Source organism: Fusarium subglutinans, assembly GCF_013396075.1.
Source record: "Fusarium subglutinans strain NRRL 66333 chromosome Unknown NRRL66333_c0000089, whole genome shotgun sequence".
Classification (NCBI taxonomy): Eukaryota; Fungi; Ascomycota; class Sordariomycetes; order Hypocreales; family Nectriaceae; genus Fusarium; species Fusarium subglutinans.
The window spans coordinates 1172-23177 of NW_023502152.1; the positions used below are offsets into that span (position 1 = coordinate 1172).

The window sequence follows — 22006 nt, forward strand, 5'->3', positions numbered from 1 at the left end:
ATATCTACTTCAGGGTCTTAAAGATATCCTATCTAGATCTTCTAATCTTATCCTATACTGTACTTAAAATAATTAATACTAGTATTAGCTTTACTAATACTCTTTTCTAATTAATTATATTCTTATCTGCCTCTATTGCCTCTAGTAATGTAATAATATCTTCTATAATGAACTTTAGCAGACCTCTTAACTCTAGTATTATTACTATATTATTGCTTTAATTTTTATAGTTATTAGCGCCTATTAATTTCTTAGTTAATAGTAATATATATATTATTAAGTCTATAATAACTTATATATCTTATTATTTGAAATATAAACTCGCTCCGGTGCTAACAATCTGTATATCTTGTTATCTGGACTGTGAACTTGCTCCGGTACTATTTACTTAGCCTGTTCTGGTACAGTCAATTAACCTTTACACTAAAATCCCAGTTAAGAGTAATCTTATATATACCGTAGTAGCTAAATTACTATTATTAAATAACATTTTAAGGGATTATAAGATAGTACAGTAGCTTAGGTAACTATTATATAATATCTTAAAGCTACTAAAGCCTAAGGCAGGGAGATGCCTAAGGCAGGGAGATAACTTAATCTTAATAATACTTTCTTTACTCTTACTAATAATCTGCTTTCTATTTTACTGCACTTGCTTTAAGGAATCTTTAAATACTTTCTATAAGTAAGACCTCTCTATAATAAAGGTAAAGAGGCATTTTAATAAAAAATAGATTATAGTAAAGTAATATTTTTATTAATTTATACTATTTTACACTTTTTAAGTCAATTTTCTTTAGTATTATAACTATTATATAGCTTTTAATTAAGTAATGTAGAACTGTTAGAGGATTTACTCTTAGAGATTGTAAGTATTTATATAGTTATAGGCTTTAAATTACTAATAATTAGGCATTTTTACACTAAAATAAAAGATTAGGGTTTAAATCCTAATTAAATTAAAAAGTTTTTACTTTTTCTATATAATAATAAGGTATTTACCTTATAAGTCCTGTTATTTAGGGCAATGCATATAGTAATTAAAAACTAAAAGCTATTTTTAAATATATATTAATTAAAGGTAATTAAAAATAAGAAAAGATAAAATATACTTCTTTATATTATACTTTTAATAATATTTTATAAGTTCTAATTTAATATTATTTCTTAATATAATATAAGATACTAGGCTAGTATATATTAATCTTAACTAGGTAATTATACTAGTAAAAGAAGCTTATCCTATAATGCCTTCCTGTTCTGGGTATATATATGCTTTTAACTACTTAAAAGAGAGAATTACTAAATAATAGCTTTTTCTCTAGACGCTGTAGTTTGTATAAGGGCTTATAACCTATTAAAGGGGGTTTAGGCTCGAAGAGGTGTGTATATATTCTCTAGCTAGGATCCTGTGGTCAGGCTACATATAGAGATGTGGGGGCCTGAGGGCCTGAGGCACATATCTCAACACAGACATCCCTCAAGCCTTGTGTGGCAGAGCCCCCAGCCACAAAGAAAAAAAGGTCTCGGTTGTTCTGTTCCTACTGCAAGAAAGCGAACCATACCGTCGATACGTGCCGCTCCGTTCGTAAGTATCCTTTATGAATTATGCAAGTTATGCATACTAACTATTCTTAGCCGGTACTGTCACTATCTTGAATGGCGGGGGCAAGTTGGCCCCAACCGGATGTACCTTCCACCTCGTAAGTTCTACCTTTGACAGATTGTAATGATTTACTAACTTAGGCACCTTGTATAAGCGACCGGACGCGTCGAAAAGAAGAAGAACAAAAAAAATAACAAAAAAAAGAAGGCCAACGATAAGTTGGCAGAGAAAGTCATGGAGTCAGTTGAAGCGATGCAGTTGGAGTAAAGGATCCAAGTTCTCTTTATACTAGCACTACTACAATGAGACACGCTCAGGCTGTCGGCTGTTTAGCCCTCCCTTGCGCTTGCGCAGCCAAGAAGATACATCAATTTCATTCAGCTGGACTTTCATCTGCTCGCGTGACCAACAAGAACGAGCGAACGAACAAGCAAAAGAGCAGCCAAACAGAAACAAGCTTTAGAATCATTTTAGAAAGTATTACTATAATTTAGAAGAGATTTCCTTATCTTAAGTTTATTTAGTTTTAATTTAGATAATATTATCCTAAAGCCTATGATAATATGGATATAGTTATCAGGCTATCAGGTTTCACATCGGATTTCTTGGTAAGGGCGCCAATAGGTAGCTCTGGAGCTCCCCTGCATAGGGTGGATACTTCAGCCTTCAGCCGAGTGTGCAACTTGCTCATTGGCCGACTCTGCTTGTGATTAAGTCCCTCCCCCTGGCTTATCCGATCTGCCTCTAGTCTAGGAATATCCCCATTTCGTCCCCAGTTTCAACTTCAACTTGGACTTGGACTTGGATTGAAACAATTCAAGTCAAGTAGAGTTGTTCTTTTTTGACCTCTTGTTCCCGGTTTTATTCTTCTTGAACAGGGCCTCTCGTTCCTTTGCCTTGTTATTTGTTGTTTTTCTCTTAACTTTTGATACAACAACTAAGCTGTCTTTGTTAAGGACAGATATAGACATGGCGCTCACCCGTAGAAGCGTCGTTTGCTCGGCTGTCTGCCTTGCACTCCTTGCCGGCCTTGCATACGCGGGCCATGACCACGAACATGTTGAGAATGTGCACAATGTCAATATTGACAACATGAGTCTCGAGGAGCTCGACACCCAACTCCAGGTATATCAAGCTTAGCTCTCCCTCGAAACGTCCTGTGCTGACCCAATTCCTCTAGACCTGCCCATTTGTCAAGCAACTCAATGCCGCGAAGCACGCACACCACGCTGCTGCCCCTTCGTCGATGACCTCGCGCCTCTTCGCCGTTCTCTTCCCTGGTTCACCCGCCGTGAACGCCCTCCTTGCGACCCTCTACATCTCCGGCCCACCAAACTTCCTTCTCGCCCTCTGCCCGACCAACATTGATCCTGCATCACTTTCCGTCATGGTTGCTTTTGCTGTGGGCGGTCTTCTCGGTGACACTCTTTTCCATCTTCTCCCTGAAATCTTTGTTGGCGAGGACCATGATGAGGCTGTCAAGTTCGTACTTGTCGAGCCTAACCGTAACCTTGTGCTTGGATTGGGTATCTTGGTGGGTTTCATGACATTCGTCGCTATGGACAAGGGTCTACGAATTGCCACAGGTGGAGCTGGTCATGATCACTCCCACGGACATGGTGATGCGCACGCTCATTCTCACGGTGAGGATAAGGCTGTTTCTTCCGGTGTTGATGGTACGGATAGTCTTGTCAAGTCTCGCAAGAAGGGTAATGAGGACAAGGGTGCTGTTGTTGCCAATGCTGTTGAGAAGCCTGAGAAGGAAATCAACCCTAGCGTCAAGCTGGGTGGCTACTTGAACCTTATGTATGTTGATTTCACGGCTTTGAACTTTCGGAACTGTGCTAATACTGAGACTATAGTGCCGACTTTACACACAACATTACCGATGGCTTGGCCATGTCTGCCAGTTTCTACGCCTCTCCTACCATCGGAGCTACCACTACTGTAGCAGTCTTCTTCCACGAGATCCCACACGAGGTTGGCGATTTTGCTCTTCTCATCCAGTCCGGCTTTTCCAAGCGAGCTGCCATGGGCTCGCAATTCATCACTGCCTTGGGTGCTCTCCTCGGTACGCTCATTGGTATTGCCATCCAGGAGTTCGGTGGCCCTAGCAGTGACGTCCCCATGGGCCGTCACGAGGGTATCTGGGGAACCAGTCTGGTAAATTATATAAACACTCACATCCCGGGCTAGCTTGCTGACTTGTGATAGACATGGGGTGATATGCTTCTCCCCTTCACTGCTGGTACATTCCTCTACGTTGGAACCGTTGCTGTCATCCCCGAGCTTCTTGAGACTGGACCTAATAAGGCTAAAGAGCTGAAGAATATGCTCATTCAGTTCTCGGCCGTGGCTATTGGCGCTGGTATTATGTTGTACATTTCGTGGCACGACTAGAGTATGTGTGAGTCGATATATGTGATGAGAGCTGTGTATTAGATGACGCGGGTGTAGGTGTGAGTTTGAGATATCATGGGTCTGTCATGCGTCCTTTTGATAGATGTCTTTCCCACGGGGAGCGAGTGTGCCTGAGAATATTCCAGGCTGGTTTGATATCCTCCTGGCGGTTTGAGAGTCCAGGAAATCTTTTTTATGGTAAATTTATACAGTCGAGGCTTGAGTCCAGGGCTAGGGATTACAAAGCTTGTAACAATGCCATTATGTGTTCTGTGATACCTGGCATGTCAATGATACATCTTGGGCAAATTTTGGTTCTTGTTCCTTTGCTATAAATCAAGTCCACTGACCTCGTATTGTTCGGAAATATCTTCCTAAAAATTCACCTCAGGCTTGCTTTCAGGGTATGCCTCACAAAAGATTGAAATCCAGGACGAAAAAGGAGATTTTTGTCTAGGCTTCTCTTTTTAATCGTGTATTAATTTACTACTTGAGATCTCTTAAGCTCTACTATATATCTTCTTGGTGCTGATAATGCTGTGCAATTCGTTATATCACCAATGCTGATTCTAAAGATGTGCTTAGCACGTGTGTCACCGCTTCATTTCTACCCGAAAGTGTCGGATATCGAAAGTTTATCTACATGTCAATGGCAATCGTATGTGTAATGACGACTCTGTATCAGCAAATACAACTGGTCTAGTAGTTAAATAGCACTGTAATATTACCGTAGGAGTATTCATGATTAATACTCTGAATAGGCTCGAGAGAATGCCTGTTTAGGATACCTAGTAAGAGCTCTTTATTTGTCTTTTGAATCATCCGTAATGAAGAGAATTGGCAAACACTTGATAGTGGTCCTCACGAATAGTTATTATGATTACAGAATATTCCCATAGTATCCCCTTATGGCGGCGAGTGGGTTGATATTAAATAAATTCTTGTTTCTTTTCTACCATGTATCAGCACTAAAACATGAACTGGTGAGAACCTCATCAAGCGGACGAAATAAGGACAACCCCACAAGCTCTCAATCTATCACGGATAAGAATCACTAACCGAAATCGATAGCTGAGCCGCAATTTCACTAAGCACCACCGCTGGTCGATGTTATCAGATCAACGAAATAAGCCTTTTGCTCGGCAACCGGACACCCACCATCAGATCTTTTACAAACCAATGATACGACAGAGCACAAGCCCCGGGATGGTCCTTGAACCCCTAAAACGGTACTTGTCTAGCATAAATCCCAGGGCTAGGGCATCTTATGCACGGCGGCTATATCCATAGTAGGTGGACCGCGGGTGAGCGACGCATCACCAGATGGAATGAGTTAGAGCCTCATTAGTGCACATGACATGGATACTGTTTGTGAATGTGTTTCCGGTATCCGGAAAGTGGAAAGAGTAGGGGGTTTACGGGTTGATGGAATGAGCATACATAGTAAGAGTCAGAGATGGAGAATGGAAAAGAAACTATTTGCCATAATAATATCACCATATGGAGCAGTGGTAGTGGAGTGTAAGGTGCTTCCTCGGTATGATGCAGAGCAAGAAACCATCTACGTCTGAGCTTGCGTGTGCCTCCACGAGTGGCTCACAATCTCTTGCCCTGAGCGCGGCAATGTCATGTCGCGATAGAAACGTAGAGAGTGGATCGCGATCAAGGTGAAGCCACTCATACCGAGAGTGACCTGTGCTGAATGAGTTGGCTCTTGGCTTCCTAATTAACACAAGCCCATGTGGGTTAAACGGTGGGTCGAAGGAAGAAGAGAATTTTTTCAGGTCTGCTGAGCTTAAGTGCAATATCGCTAGGTGTAGCTATCGTGAAGAGGGAAGAAAGTGTCAGTATCGGAATTGAGACCGGTTGAGTGAAAGGTGGATATTCAAGACGAAGAGGTTGGAGGGGAATGAAGGAAAAAGGGGACAGAGGTGTGAGTCGAGTCAAGGTTTGACTCACCGACTCCAAGATGGGAGTAAGACGGGTAAGCATGAGAAGGAAAAGGGTTGAGTTGAGTGTTGAAAACATAGAAATGGTGTATGATGATAGCTATGGGAACAGAAGTTGAAGTTGGTTCAACTATCGTGAAGTTGAATCTTGGTGTTTTGGCGTTTCAACGACGATCAACACCTTCAGATCAACAAGACAGTTTGTGCCTGGCCGAAAGGAGAAGGCATGCAAGGGCCATTAGCCAACCAACTGACACGAAGCCGGCTCGGAGACGGTGAGAAGATCGCTTCGGAGACTAGCACCATCTCCAGTTTCTGTTAGCCACAGTAGCTTCAAAACTCTGCATGAGGATGGGCTGTTCCACTTCTGCAGAGCGGCCTGAGCTTCCCCATGTTATCTCGAAATTTGCTCCTCCCCGCATCTGGGCTTGGATGCTTTGTTCGTGATCTTCTGCCGGTAGCTCAAAAGCCCATATTGACTACGACTGTGATTGTGGTGGCAAGATTCTGTTGCGTAAAAGAACAAAGTGGGACGTGGAACGTTCCCCAGAGTTAAGATGCACGTCTAGTTGTGAGATTTCCTAATTGATACTCGTGAGTTGGGGACATCTGACGATATCGGGCCCTGACATGGCGAAACGAGAATTTCCATCCAGCCACGCTTCCTAAATAAGAACACGTTGTTTGCGGTTGCGGTGCGGGATGCCCGTCGAAAATCGGCCATTGGCGGCGGCATCGTGCGGCATCGTGATGGCGTGGACAGTCTCAACTCATGGTGGGAGGGGCAATTGGAGAAAAAGGGAAAAAAAGTAGCCGCCAGTGAAGGAGAAAGGGATAAGGGAGGGAGGGTCAGGGCTGGGGGGTGTATCGGAGTAGTGAAAACAGTGAGTAAGAGTAACACATAACGCCATGAGGGGGGAAAGGAAATGAAAATGAAAATGAAGCCCACGATGCAAAACGAGACGCTGCCACGCAACCATTCGAATCGTGAACTCGGGGTCCTCTCGCCAACGTTGACTCGTGGGGGGCTTCACTAAATGGAAGCTATCCCCAGGCGAAGCGCCCCCCCATCTCCAAAGCTTATACAGCCCGTCTCGTCCTGACAGGGATATCGTTGAGGAGAAAAGGGCTAACGACATCTGCGTGTCGACAAAGACAGAGTCAGACTCAATAGTGAATGGAGTCAAAGTTAGGAATCGCGGGCGAGCTAGACCAAAACTCCAGGTTCGAGAACCGGGCACAGACGTCGAAACGGTTAGGTTAAGACTTTGACCCCAGCATTTGCCATCGCCAGGCCTTATCGACGCTGATGCGCCAGGTCGAAACAGGAATTCCTCATGTAATGGGAATTGCAGTATGCGAGTCTCCCCCTTCTTGGGCTTTAGACTCTAGAACATCTCACGATGTTCGCCTACGTTTCCGTGGTGTAGCCTGTCCTGTATTAGGCACGGAAAGGCGGCAGCTGAAGCAAGCTCTCATTTTCTGACCGCCGGTTTACGGCATGAGGGAGAGGGGGAAAAAGGCCATCGGCCGGTTGTCCGGAGAGGTGCGATGGGAGATGGAGAGAGGATGAGGTGTATCAGGTTTCTCGTAAATTTCTATCCAGATACACCTTTGTTTTTCGGTTAACACCAACCCGTAGAGGTTCATACTTCACCCTCAACGAAAATTTCTGGTGCATCACAACTGCAAAGGCGAAAACGTGGGGAATCATGAAGTCATTGCAACTCCAGTTTCTTCCCCAGTTTGTATGAGTTCACCGTCATCATCAAGAGCTAATCCAAGGCATCAGGAAGTTGGGCCGCGCAAGTGACGTCCCAGATCTCGATATCTGTATCTTGTTCCCATTTTTGTAGGGTGAAAGGAATAGTAGCTCCGGCCTGGAGATGGCTTGAGCTGTGATGGTGTGAGGAGCTGGGTGAGGGTGAAGGTGAGGCTCTTGGAAGACGGGCCGGCTCACACCAGAAATTGCTAGAACCATGCAATGAGTGCATGGAAAGCATGGAACAAATGGAAACATGGCTGGCTGGAGGTGCCTTGCAGCCTGTCAATCATAGCTACATACCTAACCTACTTACTTGTGCATTGTGCTATGCGTTGCTATTATTATGCAATTCTTAACTCTCGTCCCCGATGACGCCGGCTGTGAATCTCCGATTAGCTCTCTCTGGCCACCATGATGGCCCTTTTTTCGGAGCATCCCGAGCGACATTTCCAATGTTTACTTCAAAGGGATCTATATAGTTTAAATTGTATTGAGCATGTGAATTGAAAGAACATTTGGTGATCATCGGATTCTCATCCGCGCCAAGAAACTGTAGCGCCCTACCTTAACCCAAAGTTAATCAACGCAGCTTCAGGACCTGAAGCCGACTATCGGATGTTTTATTATTAGCCTGTGAACTGAACTGGACTGGCACCCGGCCCAGCTGCAAACGCACGCACAGTCAGGAACGGGATCTGTTGGAGAAGTCGGGAATGAACAAGACAAGGCAAACAAAGACCTCTTCGGCACTTTGGCACTGAAGAGCCTGTAACCACTGATCCACCATCGGCGCTAGTCATGCACGATTTGTCGAACCCCGGTCGAATGGCTCCCAAAGCTCGGAAGCCTTTTTCTCATACCCCCACTTCTATTTTTTCTTCTTTTTCTTCAGAGCGAGTCGCCCGTGTAAGTGAGAGACTCAGTTAAGGTACCGGTACCGCGATGGAGCTCATCGTGGATATCTTTGAGGTAAGAAGAGAGGGTCTGCTGTTTGATCCAGCTCTTCAAACACGCTCTGGGTGTGTTTCTGTGAAGAGCAGCAATGGTAAGACTTCCGAGGAGGTCTGATCTGGAAAGGGAAACCTCGTAGCAAAGGCTGCAGTTAACCAAATCTCGTCCATAGATGCTCAATATTGAAAGATGCAAACATGTAAACGCTGTTGTCTTGTCTTATGATCAACAATTCGTGCTCCCTCCCAAACTTACTCCAAATCTAAAGCCCTTGTTGATGGCTTCTCCAACTCATCACCCCTCCAAAGTTGATTTACATATTTTAGAAGCAAAAAGGACTCTTCTCCAACCTTTTTAGCACCTCTCTGGCTAAAATAGTGGCTGATGATGTGCTTTTGGCTGCCATCCAACTCGCATTCCTTCCGACTCTCAAACTTTGGCAGGCGTCACATCAGAATGATTAACAATCTACGCCTTGTGCAGACAAAGTAATAACAAAGCACGTCGTCGTCACCACTTGCACCCCCAGGATATGTACAATAGTCACAACGCAGTAAACGAGCTGTCCTTCTCATCATCAAATTACCCTCTCAAGTCTCGACCACGATCTAGTAACCATTGCAGAACTCGCCAGACCCAGCAACAAGAGCACGCGCTCCCTGAGTCCCACCAACTTACAGCGCGCACACCCCCAAGCAATCAACCCCCCTCCCCCCTGTAAGCACCTCAGCATCCTAGACAGGGCAAGCTCGAGCACGAACCAAAGTAACGGGTACGGTACCGCCGCATTTCTGTTTTTATATAGAATACTATATATATGACTCTGGCCTTGCCCTCCCATCATATCGTCAAATCTCATATCAGTATCAGTATCAGTATCATTCTGCTCTTTTGCAATCATCACAATGTCCAACCCTGTATCGGACAATGGACCTCGGTCTACTAGACCCCGTCCTGCCAAATCCGGCATCGACATCAAGCTCGACCAGCACTGGAGCTCAAAGTCGTATACGTCTGGCTCCAAGGTCACAGGAAGCGTCATCATCAACACTCAGCGCGATGTTGCTTATGATGGCTTTGACATCTTCTTCACTGGCACTGCCTACACTCGTGTTGACTTTGTCAGCCAATATTCAAGCGCCAACTACGCTTCTCGTCCTTTCATGAAGCTCCGCATGCCTCTCAGCCCAGCAGACTTCCCCAGCAATCGTGTCTTCGAGGCTGGTCGCACATATACAATCCCCTTCCACTTTGTTGTTCCCCACCAGCTTACCCTCAGCGCGTGCAACCACCCCGTGGAGCATGAGGGTATCAGGGACCACCACCTCCAGCTTCCCCCAACCATGGGTTTCTGGGAGCGCAACGATCAATCTCCTGACATGGCTCACATCGAATATGGCATCCGTGCCGTGGTTACCAAGAACAGTGAGGAGGAGGGCCGAACTTTGCCCCTTGACAGCTTCCACATGGTCAAGGTTCTCCCCGCCATGCCCGAGGACGCCCCTCTTGATATCTGCTCCAAGGACGAGCGCTATTGTCTCTCCAAGACAAAGCCCATCCGCAAGAATCTTTTCTCTGCCAAGCAGGGCGAGCTTATCACTACGGCTTCTCAGCCTAGTGCCATTATGCTGTCTGGAGACTTCCTCAACGCTAGCGGTACCAACTTGAAGGTCAACTTCGAGTTCAGCTCTACCTCCAAGGATGTTACTCCTCCCAAGGTTAACTCTGTTAGCGCTAAGCTCCACGCAACCACATTCTTCAGCAGTGCTCCCATGACACAGCTCCCTAACTTGGGTTCTCGCGTCAAGCACCAGGGCACCCCATCGCTGACTTATTCCACCACCACACCTGTCCCCATGCGACCTGATACCAAGCTCACGTGGGAGGATGAAGCTCCTGCTTCTCGACGGGATTCTGGTTATGACAGTGCTTTCTGGAATGAGGGAGAGACATCTGAGTCTGATGATACCCAGCGCAACAGAAAGGCCAGCAAGTACAACGTGCGCCGCTACGCCACTCTCGATGTTCCTTTCAACCTGCCCACTTCCAACAGCAAGCTCTTCCTCCCTACCTTCTACTCGTGCCTCAGCGCCCGCGCTTATATCCTCCACCTTACCCTATCTGTTGGTTCCATGAACACCAACATCAACCTCAGCATCCCTATCCAGGTGGCTGTTGAGAATACCTACGACCACATCGATGACGATGAACTTCCTTCTTTCGACGCTGCCATCGCCGAGGCTGAAGAAGCAGATGTCGACCTTCACCTGCAGCCCCGCCTCATGCAGGTTCCCGATGCTCGATTCCAGGGCAACAGCGTGCTCCCTGGCTACGAAGACATGCGAATGCGAGCCCAAGTGGCAGTTGCCTAGATGATAACAACTTTTACAAGCAAAATAACTTAATGGATATTAATGGAGGAGGATCTGTTCCAAAAAGTTCTTATGATACCACGTTTCCAAAACAAAGAAGGGGGAGAATGGGAAACTTTTATGACCTTTGTTTATTGCATTACTCAGCGAGGAGTTTTCGAGATTTTTCAAAAAAGATTCGATTTTCTGTCAAGAATGGTTCTTGGCATCTTTTTGGAGTTTGAAGGACGTTGCATATACATACAAGCATTATACAGGGGATGCATTATTGGGATTACATAAAATGGGAATCGGACACCGCATTCCGAAGCGAGTTTTACTATGTTAGAGACGTGGAACCACCACATGATCCTTTTTGTTATAGAAGAATATGATAATCTTCCAACACTTCTTGATTTCCTGATGTGATCTGCTGTTCTGCGCGTTTTTCACAGGGTGTATAAAAAATGGCATTTTGTTACGTATTAATAATGTCAGACAAGACCACAGTCGACTCATCCAAAGGGGCCTCAAAAAGGAACGTTTCGGAAATGCCGTCGGACGATGAGCCACGTGAATGAATTTGGCCGAAACCGCAGCGACTGCACACGTAACAGCAGTGGAATCATTATCGCGTTACATCCGAGAATATTTTGCTTTCCCATGTTATTACCGTGGCAATCTCATGATCTTCCACTTTGCAGTATACAGACATGCGCTCCAACTTGATTGGCCAAGTCTGTGGGACAAGGCGGGATCTTGCATACGGGATGGAGCGGAGCCTGTTCATTGGTAGATTTTGGGGGTTTCTTGAAGAGCGTGGAGCTTAATAAAGATTTGGTGGAAAAGCTGGGATAGAGAGAGACAAAGATGACCATCAGTCTTGGTTCCCAAGTCTGTCAATATTGGTCAATGTCCGTTGTCGATTGATAAATGATATAGTCAGAAGTGCTTGCTCAAATATTCCGCATTCGATATGATGCTTAACCTGGCTCATCCTTGGCAATCTCTGCACCACCCAAGATCATTTAATCCGTGGCTCGAATATCTTTGCTGGGGGAGAATATCCATGCAAACATAAAAATAATATATACTACGTAGGGGTTTTCGTTCTTTTTTTTTTTTTTTTTTTTTTTAAAGGATATATATAGGAAGTTGTTGATGGGCTTGGTGCGCGTATTTAAGCGTTCACTCTTGCTCAAGAAGTCCCAACGTTAAACGTTCCAAGTAGAGCCAATTTCAGGTGCCCGTACCCTGATGGGAAGAGTAAAGACAATTCAGAGACTCCTTTGAGAGCGAGAAACCCTCGGAGACCTTTCCATGAATTCTTACCTTCAGCCCCAAGAACCCGCCTCGACAGCAATACGGCTGGCAGATGCGGGTAATCGAAGCGGAGGACTCTTGAGGCAGGGAGATGTGCTTTGACAATGGCCTCAATTGGCTAGATCTGTTGTGTCTCCTGAAGGTTACCTCCTTAGTATGGGATGAACCAATGTCTCAGATCTCACATCTACTACGGGCTGTGGTTGTCCTCCTCCACCAACGAACGTTGCCTCCTGGTAGATCACTCGAATCGCAACAAAGACGTGTAAAAAATGGCTTGGATCCCAAGATACCTACAAGAACCTAATCACCCAATTGCAACTCGTCCCTCGCGAAATGGCCCTGTCTACACAGGGGCCCAGATTTCACACACCGCCACTAAAGAGCAAACAACGCCGCTACAGGTTTCAGCGCGAAGGGCGAGGATATTGTTCCAGAAAACAGAGTAGTACTGCCGATCATATAAGATTCAGCCTCAAAAGCGGTGTCGAAAGGACAATGCGTGACAAGTTTAAGTGGACAAAGACGCTCAAGAAACGTGATTTAGGGCTTACGCGGTTTGCAGCCAAGCGTTATGGACTTTGCCGTTCTAATTTTTATATATATTAGGTTGAGTGCAAGTTTGAAGTCGAGTGTACTGTAAGCATGGTCACTGCTTGGAGGCTTAATATTGTTCAGCAGTTTGGTGGCGTTGCCAAGCCAAGACCGTTATGTTGGGAACTAAACTTCGATGGAGAGGGACAAGAGTTTCTTGGTGACTCCGTTAATACTCATGATGCAAACATACGTTGTAGAGTTAACAGTATCCTACCTTGAATTGCCTTTCAGTTGAGAAAGGTCTCCTCCAACTGAAATGACATCAAGAACATCGAACTGAAACGCGATATTCCGGATTGGAATCAATATAGATCCCGCCGCCAACCGTTCAAGTATAGCGTGCATTGGCCCCTCCTGTCACGTCAAATTCAGGGCGTCAGCCAAATGAACAATACTAAGACCAAAGATCTAGTTCCGAGCCATGTTTGCTCTCTTAAGGACAAGAACTTCAGCCTTGTAGAACATAATTCGAAGATCAACGTCAGCTAATCAACAAATAGGCTCTAGCTAACAGAAATGTATGAGTGGAACAATACAAAACCTGGGATACCATGGTGTTCCAGAGATATGGACAATACTAAGGCTAGTAAGAAGAGTAAGGAAGCCTCGGCACAGGGGCTACACTTTTTATGGCGAGATACGATAATTGAGACTGTAAAGGAGGTATACAGTGTTCTCCAAGTCAAGTTATATGAATAGATATAAGTACGAAGGTCGTTTGCTATTGATGAAGAAACCAGATATCTAGTCTCATTCGTTTCCAGCTTCTTCTTTGCTACCTATCTTCTCCTATATTCATTTACTTCGATACGTATATCATCATGGAAGCTCAGGAATTCCGCGTGGCTGCCAAGGCGGCAATTGATGAGAGTAAGTTCTTATATCATGATCCTAATAACCATCATGACTCCCCTCGAGCCACAATGAAACTCCGATTGAACGTCCCCCTTTTTACTATTCCTTCTTAGAGCCTTCCAATTAACACTACCTCCTTGAAAGTTCGAACTCATACTAAAGTTCCCAGTGACCGACTACACCGAAAATGTTGCCGATTATCGTGTTGTCTCGAATGTTAAACCGGGCTACTTGCGCCCTCTACTCCCGTCCTCTCCACCAACAGACCCCGAACCATGGTCCGCCATCCACCAAGACATCGAGTCCAAGATCCTCCCAGGCATAACTCACTGGAGTAGTCCTCGCTTCATGGCATTCTTCCCCTGTGCGAGCAGCTATCCAGCCGCTCTGGCAGAGATATATTCCAATGCCTTCAACGGGGCACACTTCAACTGGATCTGTAGTCCTGCTGTTACAGAGCTCGAGACTATAGTTATGGACTGGCTGGCCCAGGCATTGGGCTTGCCTGAGTGTTTTCTCAGTGGGGGGTCTACACACGGTGGCGGCGTGATTCATGGGAGTATCAGTGAGAGTCTTATTGTCAACATGGCTGCTGCGAGAGATAAGTATCTCGCTTCTGTGACAGCCCATATCCCTCCCGGCAGTGAAGAGAATGAGGAAGCACTTTGGGATCTTCGAAGCAGACTGGTGGCCCTTGGAAGCTCAGGCACACACTCGAGCACCAAAAAGGTCGCTCAAGTTCTTGGTGTTCGCTTTGCTACCATCCCAGTATCCGAGGCTGATGGCTTCTCTCTCCGAGGCGAGGCCCTCGCTGCTACTGTTGAGAGTCTTCGAGCCCGCGGTCTTGAACCGTTCTTCCTCACTGCCACTCTTGGCACCACCGATGTCTGCGCTGTGGATGATTTCGAGGGTATTGCCCAAGCCCTCAAGCCAACCTTTGATACGCCAAGGGACATCTGGGTTCACATCGATGCTGCGTATGGTGGTGCAGCTCTTGTTCTAGAAGAATACCAACACCTGGCCAAAGCCTTTTCGTCATTCCATTCCATTAGCTTCAGTCCTCACAAGTGGTTTCTTACCACATTCGACTGTACAGCCGTCTGGGTTCGTCATCGGTCTTGGCTTATCCAGGCTCTGAGTATCAAGCCTCCTTATCTACGGAACCAATACAGCGACGACGAGTTAGTCACCGACTATCGCGACTGGCAAATCCCTTTAGGGCGGCGGTTTCGTTCCTTGAAACTCTGGTTCGTCATGCGAAGTTATGGTATCAGTGGCCTTCAGAAGCATATCCGCAATGGTGTCGACCTGGCGGAAAGTCTCGAAGACAAGATAGACTCTCGTCGGGACATCTTCTCTATCTTCACGCCAGCTCGATTCGGTCTGATTACAATCCGTATCAATGGCGAGTCAGAGCAACAGATTAATGACCGCACTGAAGCAGTGTATGAGGCCATTAACGCTGCGGGAGAGTTTTACCTCACCGCTACTGTTGTCAATGACAAGTTTGCTATTCGCGTATGCACGAGTGTAACGAAGGTGGAGGAACAACATGTCCAGAGAATGTTTGACGTCTTTGTGCAAACGGCTGAAAACGAGATTTCTAAAGGGCATAAGTGGTTAGAATGTAACTTATAACTGAATGTTTCAGCTAAATAAGAACGAGAAATCCCATCGAGTTACCTGTTGGTGTTGGATATGTAACGATAGTCAAGAAATTCCTCCGAATTTGAAAATTTTCTGATAGTAATCGAGAGAAGTATGTTGAAGCATTCAGAACTAGCTAGACCTCTAGTGGTTCATCTCACAATTCGGCCAGAAAACCAGAGCACCGCTTGAAGGACAGATAAACAACTTTTGTTATGGCTCTTGACCTTGAAATAACCGTTATAAGAATGTTACAATGACATCTAAATGCAACCATTATGCCTCCTATGCTCGAGCATCTCCTCAAATCCCCAATTTCATAATCGTGTACTCATTATCATAACCATTCACCCTCCTTTACCGACTATAGCCCCGACCATTCCGATAATCATAGTCATCATAGTCGTCGTCTGGATATCGACTCTTCGATCGGTACCTTCGCCTTCCCCTCTCACTATCGCGGCTTCGACTTCCTCTTCGATCATCACAGTGATCGTGCTTCTTCTTGTAGGTATCAAAGTCATGGCTGAGCCATGTAAAGGCGCCAAGGAGGGCGAGAACAATGCCCGGTGTCCAATCGAAGCCGGATTCGCTCTGTTTAACAGGAGGGCCACGACGGGGTGGAGGTTGGCGACGGGATTGACGGTGGCTCCGGGGAGGTTCTGAGTATGTGTCTCTTCTTCCCATGGTTGTAGTAATTCAATGCGTTGGTGGCTTGCTTGATGATGAACTCAAGGATGGGGTAGAACTTGAGTCCTATTCAAATGGTCGACGATGCTGCAAGAGTAAGTTCCAGACCAAGGCCGTATGTGTCTCTCCCTAGTAACTAACAAGGGAGTTGCTGTGGTTCGTCGTATTGCGTTTGTACAATATCATCAGTACGGAGTATGCCATCCACGTAAAGTGAAGATATACGAAAAAGCGCAGATTGCACGGTTATAAACTTCAAGCCCCCGTGGAATTTATCACCCTTACCCAACCGTTAGAGACCTCCTCCGCCACTGCTGCCGGCTTACATCTCCGGGGCCACTTAAGCATTAAGGATCGAATGTCATTGCTTAATTCTCAAGTCAAGCTTAACTTGGACAAGGATCATAGTTAGGGGTGACGTGCCTTTGGGGTTGGCACCTTGACGTGCCAGGGCCCAATTGAAGGGCCTGGGCCGAAATGATGTCACCAATATCGTCATTTCTCCTCACTTTCAACCTCACAAAGCAATTTCTCATCGGGAGAATGCATCTTCACGTAATATTGCATTATCAAGGCCCCATCGGATGATTCTATTTCGGCATAAATAATTGTCTAGATCGAGCTCCATAGTCTAAGAATAGACGCCTCTACTGTAGCAGAATGCTGAATATTGTAAACGCTCATCAAGTCCAGGTGAACATGATCCATTAGATACTCGCTCGTCTTGGTGCCATTGTACGCCTCAACGCCTTCTTGGCCTCCGTCTCTTCTACTAAAGGCAAGACTCCTTGCTCTTTCATCTTGTTAAAAAACTCCTGTCCATACTTGTATCCCAGTTTATACAATTCGTCGAATTTGTGGAAGTCAAGAGTTCCATAGTCATCGATTGGTGGACGCATGTAAATGCATCCAGCCATCGTTTTTGCACGTTCCAAAGCATCAACACTCGACACGTATGCCAGTCGTCCTTGAATCTCCGCAAGAGTTGGCGGGTTCGGGTGAGACGAGAATGGATTCCATCGGTTCACAAAAGCCCATGCACCAGAAAGTGAATCACCATACGTCTGTGGCGTGTCATCGTCCAAAGCACCTACATCAATGGCAAAGATTATGTCAACTCCGAGACCCTTCATGTGAGACACGGTCAAATTGTCAATGTAGCCGCCATCCAGTAGCATACTGCCCTCATCGCACAGAGGTGGGAGTAACCCCGCAAGGGACATGGACGCTCTGATATATCTCCACGCGTACCCACTGGTGTGGAATTCGGCTCGACTCTTACTGATATTGGTTGTGTTGCAGTAATATTCGAGCCAGAAATCTTCCATCTGCGTGTCGCCTAAAGCCTTGAAGATACCACGGTTGAATTCGTGTCCTGTGGTGTAAGATGCAGAGGGATACGTCAGATCAAGAGCAAACCGCCATAGACTGGCCATTCGCCCTGCAAATTTCTTGGCAAATCCAAACATAGGCACGACATCAGCATGCCTGGCGTACAGAGCGCCAACAAAAGCACCGATCGAAGTTCCTCCAACGAGATCAATAGGAATTCCGGCTTCCTCCATGGCTCGGATGATACCAATTTGAGTGATACCCCGAGCACCGCCTCCGCCAAGAACAAGCCCAATGGATTTACCACATAGTCGTCGTGCCAGGCGATGAAAATCGCCCTTAAAGGGAGAATCAGGTGAGTAGTACGGTGTGTGGTGCACCTTGCGAGACGTGTATTTTTGAATTTCAGCCTGTAAGACCTGAACACGTTCTTTGAGTGCTTGTCCAAGTTTCTTGGGGGCATGGACTGGCATCCCGTTTGTTCCGAAAGCCATTTGAATATGGCAGTGGCCACCGTTGATCCACATACGGTTTTGAAGCCAAGCTCGAGTCAGCCCAGGCCGTGAATAACGCTCAGCATGAAGTAGAACCAAAACCTTCCTGGCGGTAGATTTCATGCCAAGCATAAAGCGTTCGTATTCACCAATAGCTGGTGATCCTTCGGCAAGACCCACCAAAAGGATGCTGTCAGCCTGCGTGATACAAGTCTGTGTCCACGGCGAGTTGACATTCGTATCTAGAGCCAATATGTTAGCTCAAGGCTCTCGTCTGAAAGTTCAGAAAGTGTGTTGTAACAGGAATAAGTCAGGAAAAAATTAGAGTTAATAGAACCAACATCGGCTTTGCCTCTGGAGTCTATGTGTGATATTATCATCATAAAAGGAATGGCTGAGGAAAGAAACCAAGTTATTGCTTACCTGCAACATAGACAACCAGGCCATACTTCTCTTCCAGATCAGCAAGATATTGAGAAAGCCTGAGCTTTCCCATCTTGTTGAAAGCATGCTTGCCGAGGTGGTTAAGAATGGCAGCCTGGTTGAGGGATGTAGCCCCATTAGCTGGGCCAACTTGCGCCAGGGCATTCATGAGGCGGTTTCCAAACTCAACAACAGGTACACCCGCGGTAACAGGCAAAATCGCTACAGTTCGTAGATTCATATTAGACTTGCGCATCAAAGTTTTTGGATTGGTGCTAGAGTCCTTGTACGAGAATTTGGAAGTCTCATCAACGATTGCCCTCATCCGTGATGCGATGATCTTTGAAATTTTGATGGTGATATTCGGATGCTCTTGTGCCAAGCTGTTGAAGAGTGTTCGGGGGAATTTCACCAACTCCGTATCTCGAATAGCATGCAGAGTCCCTGGGCGAGCAGTTTCTGTCAGCACCTCTAGCTCACCGACACTGTCGCCTTGTCCGTATTCGGCCAGAGCTGTTACGCCGCCACTGCCGCCCTTTCGCTCCTGGACCAAACGAAGACGACCATTGAGGACGATATAAATCGCCTCGCTTTCGTCATCTTCGTGAAACAGCACCTGCCCTGCATTGACTTGAACCCATTCCAGAGCAAAGTCAATATGTAGAATCAGGCGGGGCAAGATGTTGGTCAACCTCTTGGCCATAGTGAGAAGAACAATCGGATAGCGGTCAACAATCCGCTCCAGCGAAGCGCGAGGCAGGAAGCCTACATAGACATCCGTCTTTGCAACAACATCGATGAAAGACCGGTATGAAGACACACTTCCGATGTAACCAGCCAGACCACCCGGTTTGACTAAGGCAATGCTGCGACGAGACTTCTTTGATGTTGATTGCTGCGTCTCGGCCTGATCTCTTGCAGCTTCGGTCCGAGCCAGATTGGGGAAAGAACCCATTTCAGAAGGATCTGGGGAAGAAGGATCTGGTTGAGATGCACCAAATCCATTAGATTGCAAGATGTTGTGAGCATCTGCCTCGCCAGTCGTACCAATGTCTAAGAACCCATCGACGACATAGTACAAACCAGGGTTTCGTTCTCCTTGCTCTACGAGAACAGAGCCTTTAGGGAAGAAGACGATCTCAACCTCATCCTTCATGTCGCTCGCAAGACCCTGAGCGCTCACAGGAGCATGTAAAGCTGTTCCTCCAGAAGTCACCGACTCAGTCTCGCCGTCAACAGAGCCATCGTAAGGAGGCATGAAACCGAATGCGTTGTTTTGGCTGTAAAACTTTGATCGTCTATGGTCGAACGACACCAGTCTAGGAGAGCCTTCCATGGACTCGGGCTCGCGGGATGCACTTCCATTGGCATCGAGCCCAAGTGACTTAAACATGCACTCCAAAATGGAAGCACGGAAGAGATTGTCTTCATCCACAGTTTCTCGCGGATCCATCGTCATGCGGCCAAGCCTCCTTGAATCAAATGGATCATTGAAAAATCTATCATCCTTTGGATTCGCGCCCTGGTGTCTCATCGAAGCCCCCGAAACGGATCGTTGATCCGCCGGCGAGATACGCGAAGTCCCTCGAGCTAACTGAGTATTAGACAGCAGATCTCCAGGGCTCGGAGTATGGGGAGAAGTTCTTTCGCGAGGTGGTGCAATGGTGCTTGTGACAACCGAAGTCGTCCGCAGTTTGGTCATTGATTGCAGCATAGCCTCTTTCCGAAGAGTTGTACTTGACCTTCGCCGATGAGTTGAGGCCGAGTTGTGCAGTGCAATGCCCTTCGTGTCATCATCTTCGTCTGTACGTTCCCTCTCGCGCTTGAACTTCTCCTTGAGACGTTCTAGAGCATCACCCCGCAGAATATTGGGAAGCTGGCATACCGTATACTTGATCATGCTCTTCTCTGTCTGCAGTACTTCGCTAGTCAAGCCGAGATAGTTGAATGCTTGCGCAAGCGTGACTCTTTGGAATCTTGAGAGAATAACATGTACAATGTGTGCGGTTGCCTTTGGGTAGATCTTGATGAGTCTTCGAAACGCACTCGCTGGGATGATGGCGATTGTTGTATCAACCGTAGCACGAGCAATAATGTCTGGGTGAGCCGAGCCAGATGTTGCCCTTGCTGGCAAGGGCGGTCTAGTAGGTGGAGGTGTATCGCCATCCAGTGACATGGCAGGAATCGCAGCCTGATCGGTTTCTAAGCCAGAAACACCAAGGCCTTCGGGTTTCTTCTCATCCGCCTCCAGATCATTCCGGGACTGAGGTGTGCCTGGCATGGACATATTGACATCCGAAGGAACACGTCGAAGATGAGGCTTCTCGAAGGTCGGGTGTCTAAGGCCGCTGCTTTTGGCAGGATGCAAAGAAGAGTCCTCCTGATCATCGTTAGGCCGTAGCCTAACATCCTCTGTAAACAAAGACATGATGGAGAACAATGATGACATGGGTGCACCATTCCGAACTTCTGTGAGAAGCTGGTATGTCTGTTGACCCGGAGCGATATCGTCCTCATCTGAAGAGTCCAGGTCAAGATGTCCCCGGGAGGCTGCTGCTGCGCGCGGACTCCGGTTTGACTTAACAAAGATCTCTACCAGGCCATCGACGACAATACAGAAGCCTTTTTCTTCTTCGAGGTTGATGGTCTCGCCAGCAATGAGCTTCCTCGTTTGCATGCTTCGAGTCAACTCATGGAAGACAGGCCGTTCCAGGTAACCGAAGATCTTGATAGCACTCAAGAACTCATCTAGGTAGTTTGCCAACCCGGACTTGGTACCATCTTCGTGAGTGTCTGGAAAGAGATCGATGTCCGGCTCTTTGCGCTGTGGCTCTGGTGGCAGACGGGAGTACATGTTCAGGATGCGATACCTGACAACCCAACTGACGGCCGACACGACCGCTGCCATGATAAACATACTATAGGAATATTAGCGTTAAGATGTGAAAGAGATTATTGGTCAACATACAGTGTAGTAGCGTTCATGGTGACAGTCCAGCTTGTAGAGAACAAGTGGAATAGAAATGAAGGGACATTGATGGTCGCAATTCGAATGACCCAATATAGGATTGTAGAAGTGATGTGAAGAAGAAACCATATCAGCCACCCAAAGAGGCCAAACCATGTGTAAGGCTCATGGGCGGTGACAGCAGGCATGGTGCTCACGATAGAGGGGGAGGAGCTGCTGAGGGCATAGGCGACAGTCTCAGCGACGTCGCCGGCCATTTGGGCGGCATTTGACGGATCAGATGCCATGGCTGGTTATGAGGCTGCTGCGCATCATACCGTAGCATCCTGTAGAAGAAAGAGCCGCGTGGAAGCGGAGGGAGAGTTTTGGAGCAAGGGAGAAAATTGGAGGTAGAGGTTTTATGAACATGGGAGAGGAAAAAAGAGCGTGGCTGCTTCTGCGCGTGCAAGCTTTTAGCTTGTGATCGGGTGCGGAGCTACAGGGGAGCTCTGGTGCCGAGGATTGGCCGGTTCAGGCCCCACCCCACTGAGAAACGGTGGGTGAGCCGCTGAATTTGTTCCGCGTGGGCAGGTAGTGGAGGGGTTACCCGTTGGTGCCGTCACCTTGTGCATCTGCTTGGACAAGACATCACTATATTCTTTTCTCGATATAACGA

The 22006-nt window shown here is 46.7% G+C and overlaps 5 protein-coding genes across 5 annotated transcripts; 3 read left to right on the plus strand and 2 right to left on the minus strand.

Moving 5' to 3' along the window:
- Positions 1-2575: 2575 nt before the first annotated feature.
- On the plus strand, positions 2576-4006 carry FSUBG_7144 (major histocompatibility complex class I; the record flags this gene model as incomplete). Its single annotated transcript, XM_036685418.1, has 4 exons — positions 2576-2731; positions 2787-3412; positions 3469-3769; positions 3821-4006. 4 exons carry the CDS (start codon positions 2576-2578, stop codon positions 4004-4006), a joined length of 1269 nt encoding a protein of 422 aa, XP_036537288.1.
- Positions 4007-9576: 5570 nt separating this feature from the next.
- Positions 9577-11043, plus strand: FSUBG_7145 (arrestin; the record flags this gene model as incomplete). The annotated part of the gene is made up of 1 exon (XM_036685419.1): positions 9577-11043. The coding sequence occupies one exon, from the start codon at positions 9577-9579 to the stop codon at positions 11041-11043; it is 1467 nt and encodes a 488-aa protein (XP_036537289.1).
- Positions 11044-13763: 2720 nt separating this feature from the next.
- Positions 13764-15584, plus strand: FSUBG_7146 (aromatic-amino-acid decarboxylase; the record flags this gene model as incomplete). The annotated part of the gene is made up of 3 exons (XM_036685420.1): positions 13764-13812; positions 13967-15416; positions 15545-15584. The coding sequence occupies 3 exons, from the start codon at positions 13764-13766 to the stop codon at positions 15582-15584; spliced, it is 1539 nt and encodes a 512-aa protein (XP_036537290.1).
- A 217-nt stretch (positions 15585-15801) lies between these two features.
- FSUBG_7147 (uncharacterized protein) lies at positions 15802-16131 on the minus strand (the record flags this gene model as incomplete). Its single annotated transcript, XM_036685421.1, has 1 exon — positions 15802-16131. The coding sequence occupies one exon, from the start codon at positions 16129-16131 to the stop codon at positions 15802-15804; it is 330 nt and encodes a 109-aa protein (XP_036537291.1).
- A 710-nt stretch (positions 16132-16841) lies between these two features.
- FSUBG_7148 (lysophospholipase NTE1) lies at positions 16842-21638 on the minus strand (the record flags this gene model as incomplete). Its single annotated transcript, XM_036685422.1, has 3 exons — positions 16842-18202; positions 18384-21301; positions 21352-21638. 3 exons carry the CDS (start codon positions 21636-21638, stop codon positions 16842-16844), a joined length of 4566 nt encoding a protein of 1521 aa, XP_036537292.1.
- Positions 21639-22006: the final 368 nt, after the last annotated feature.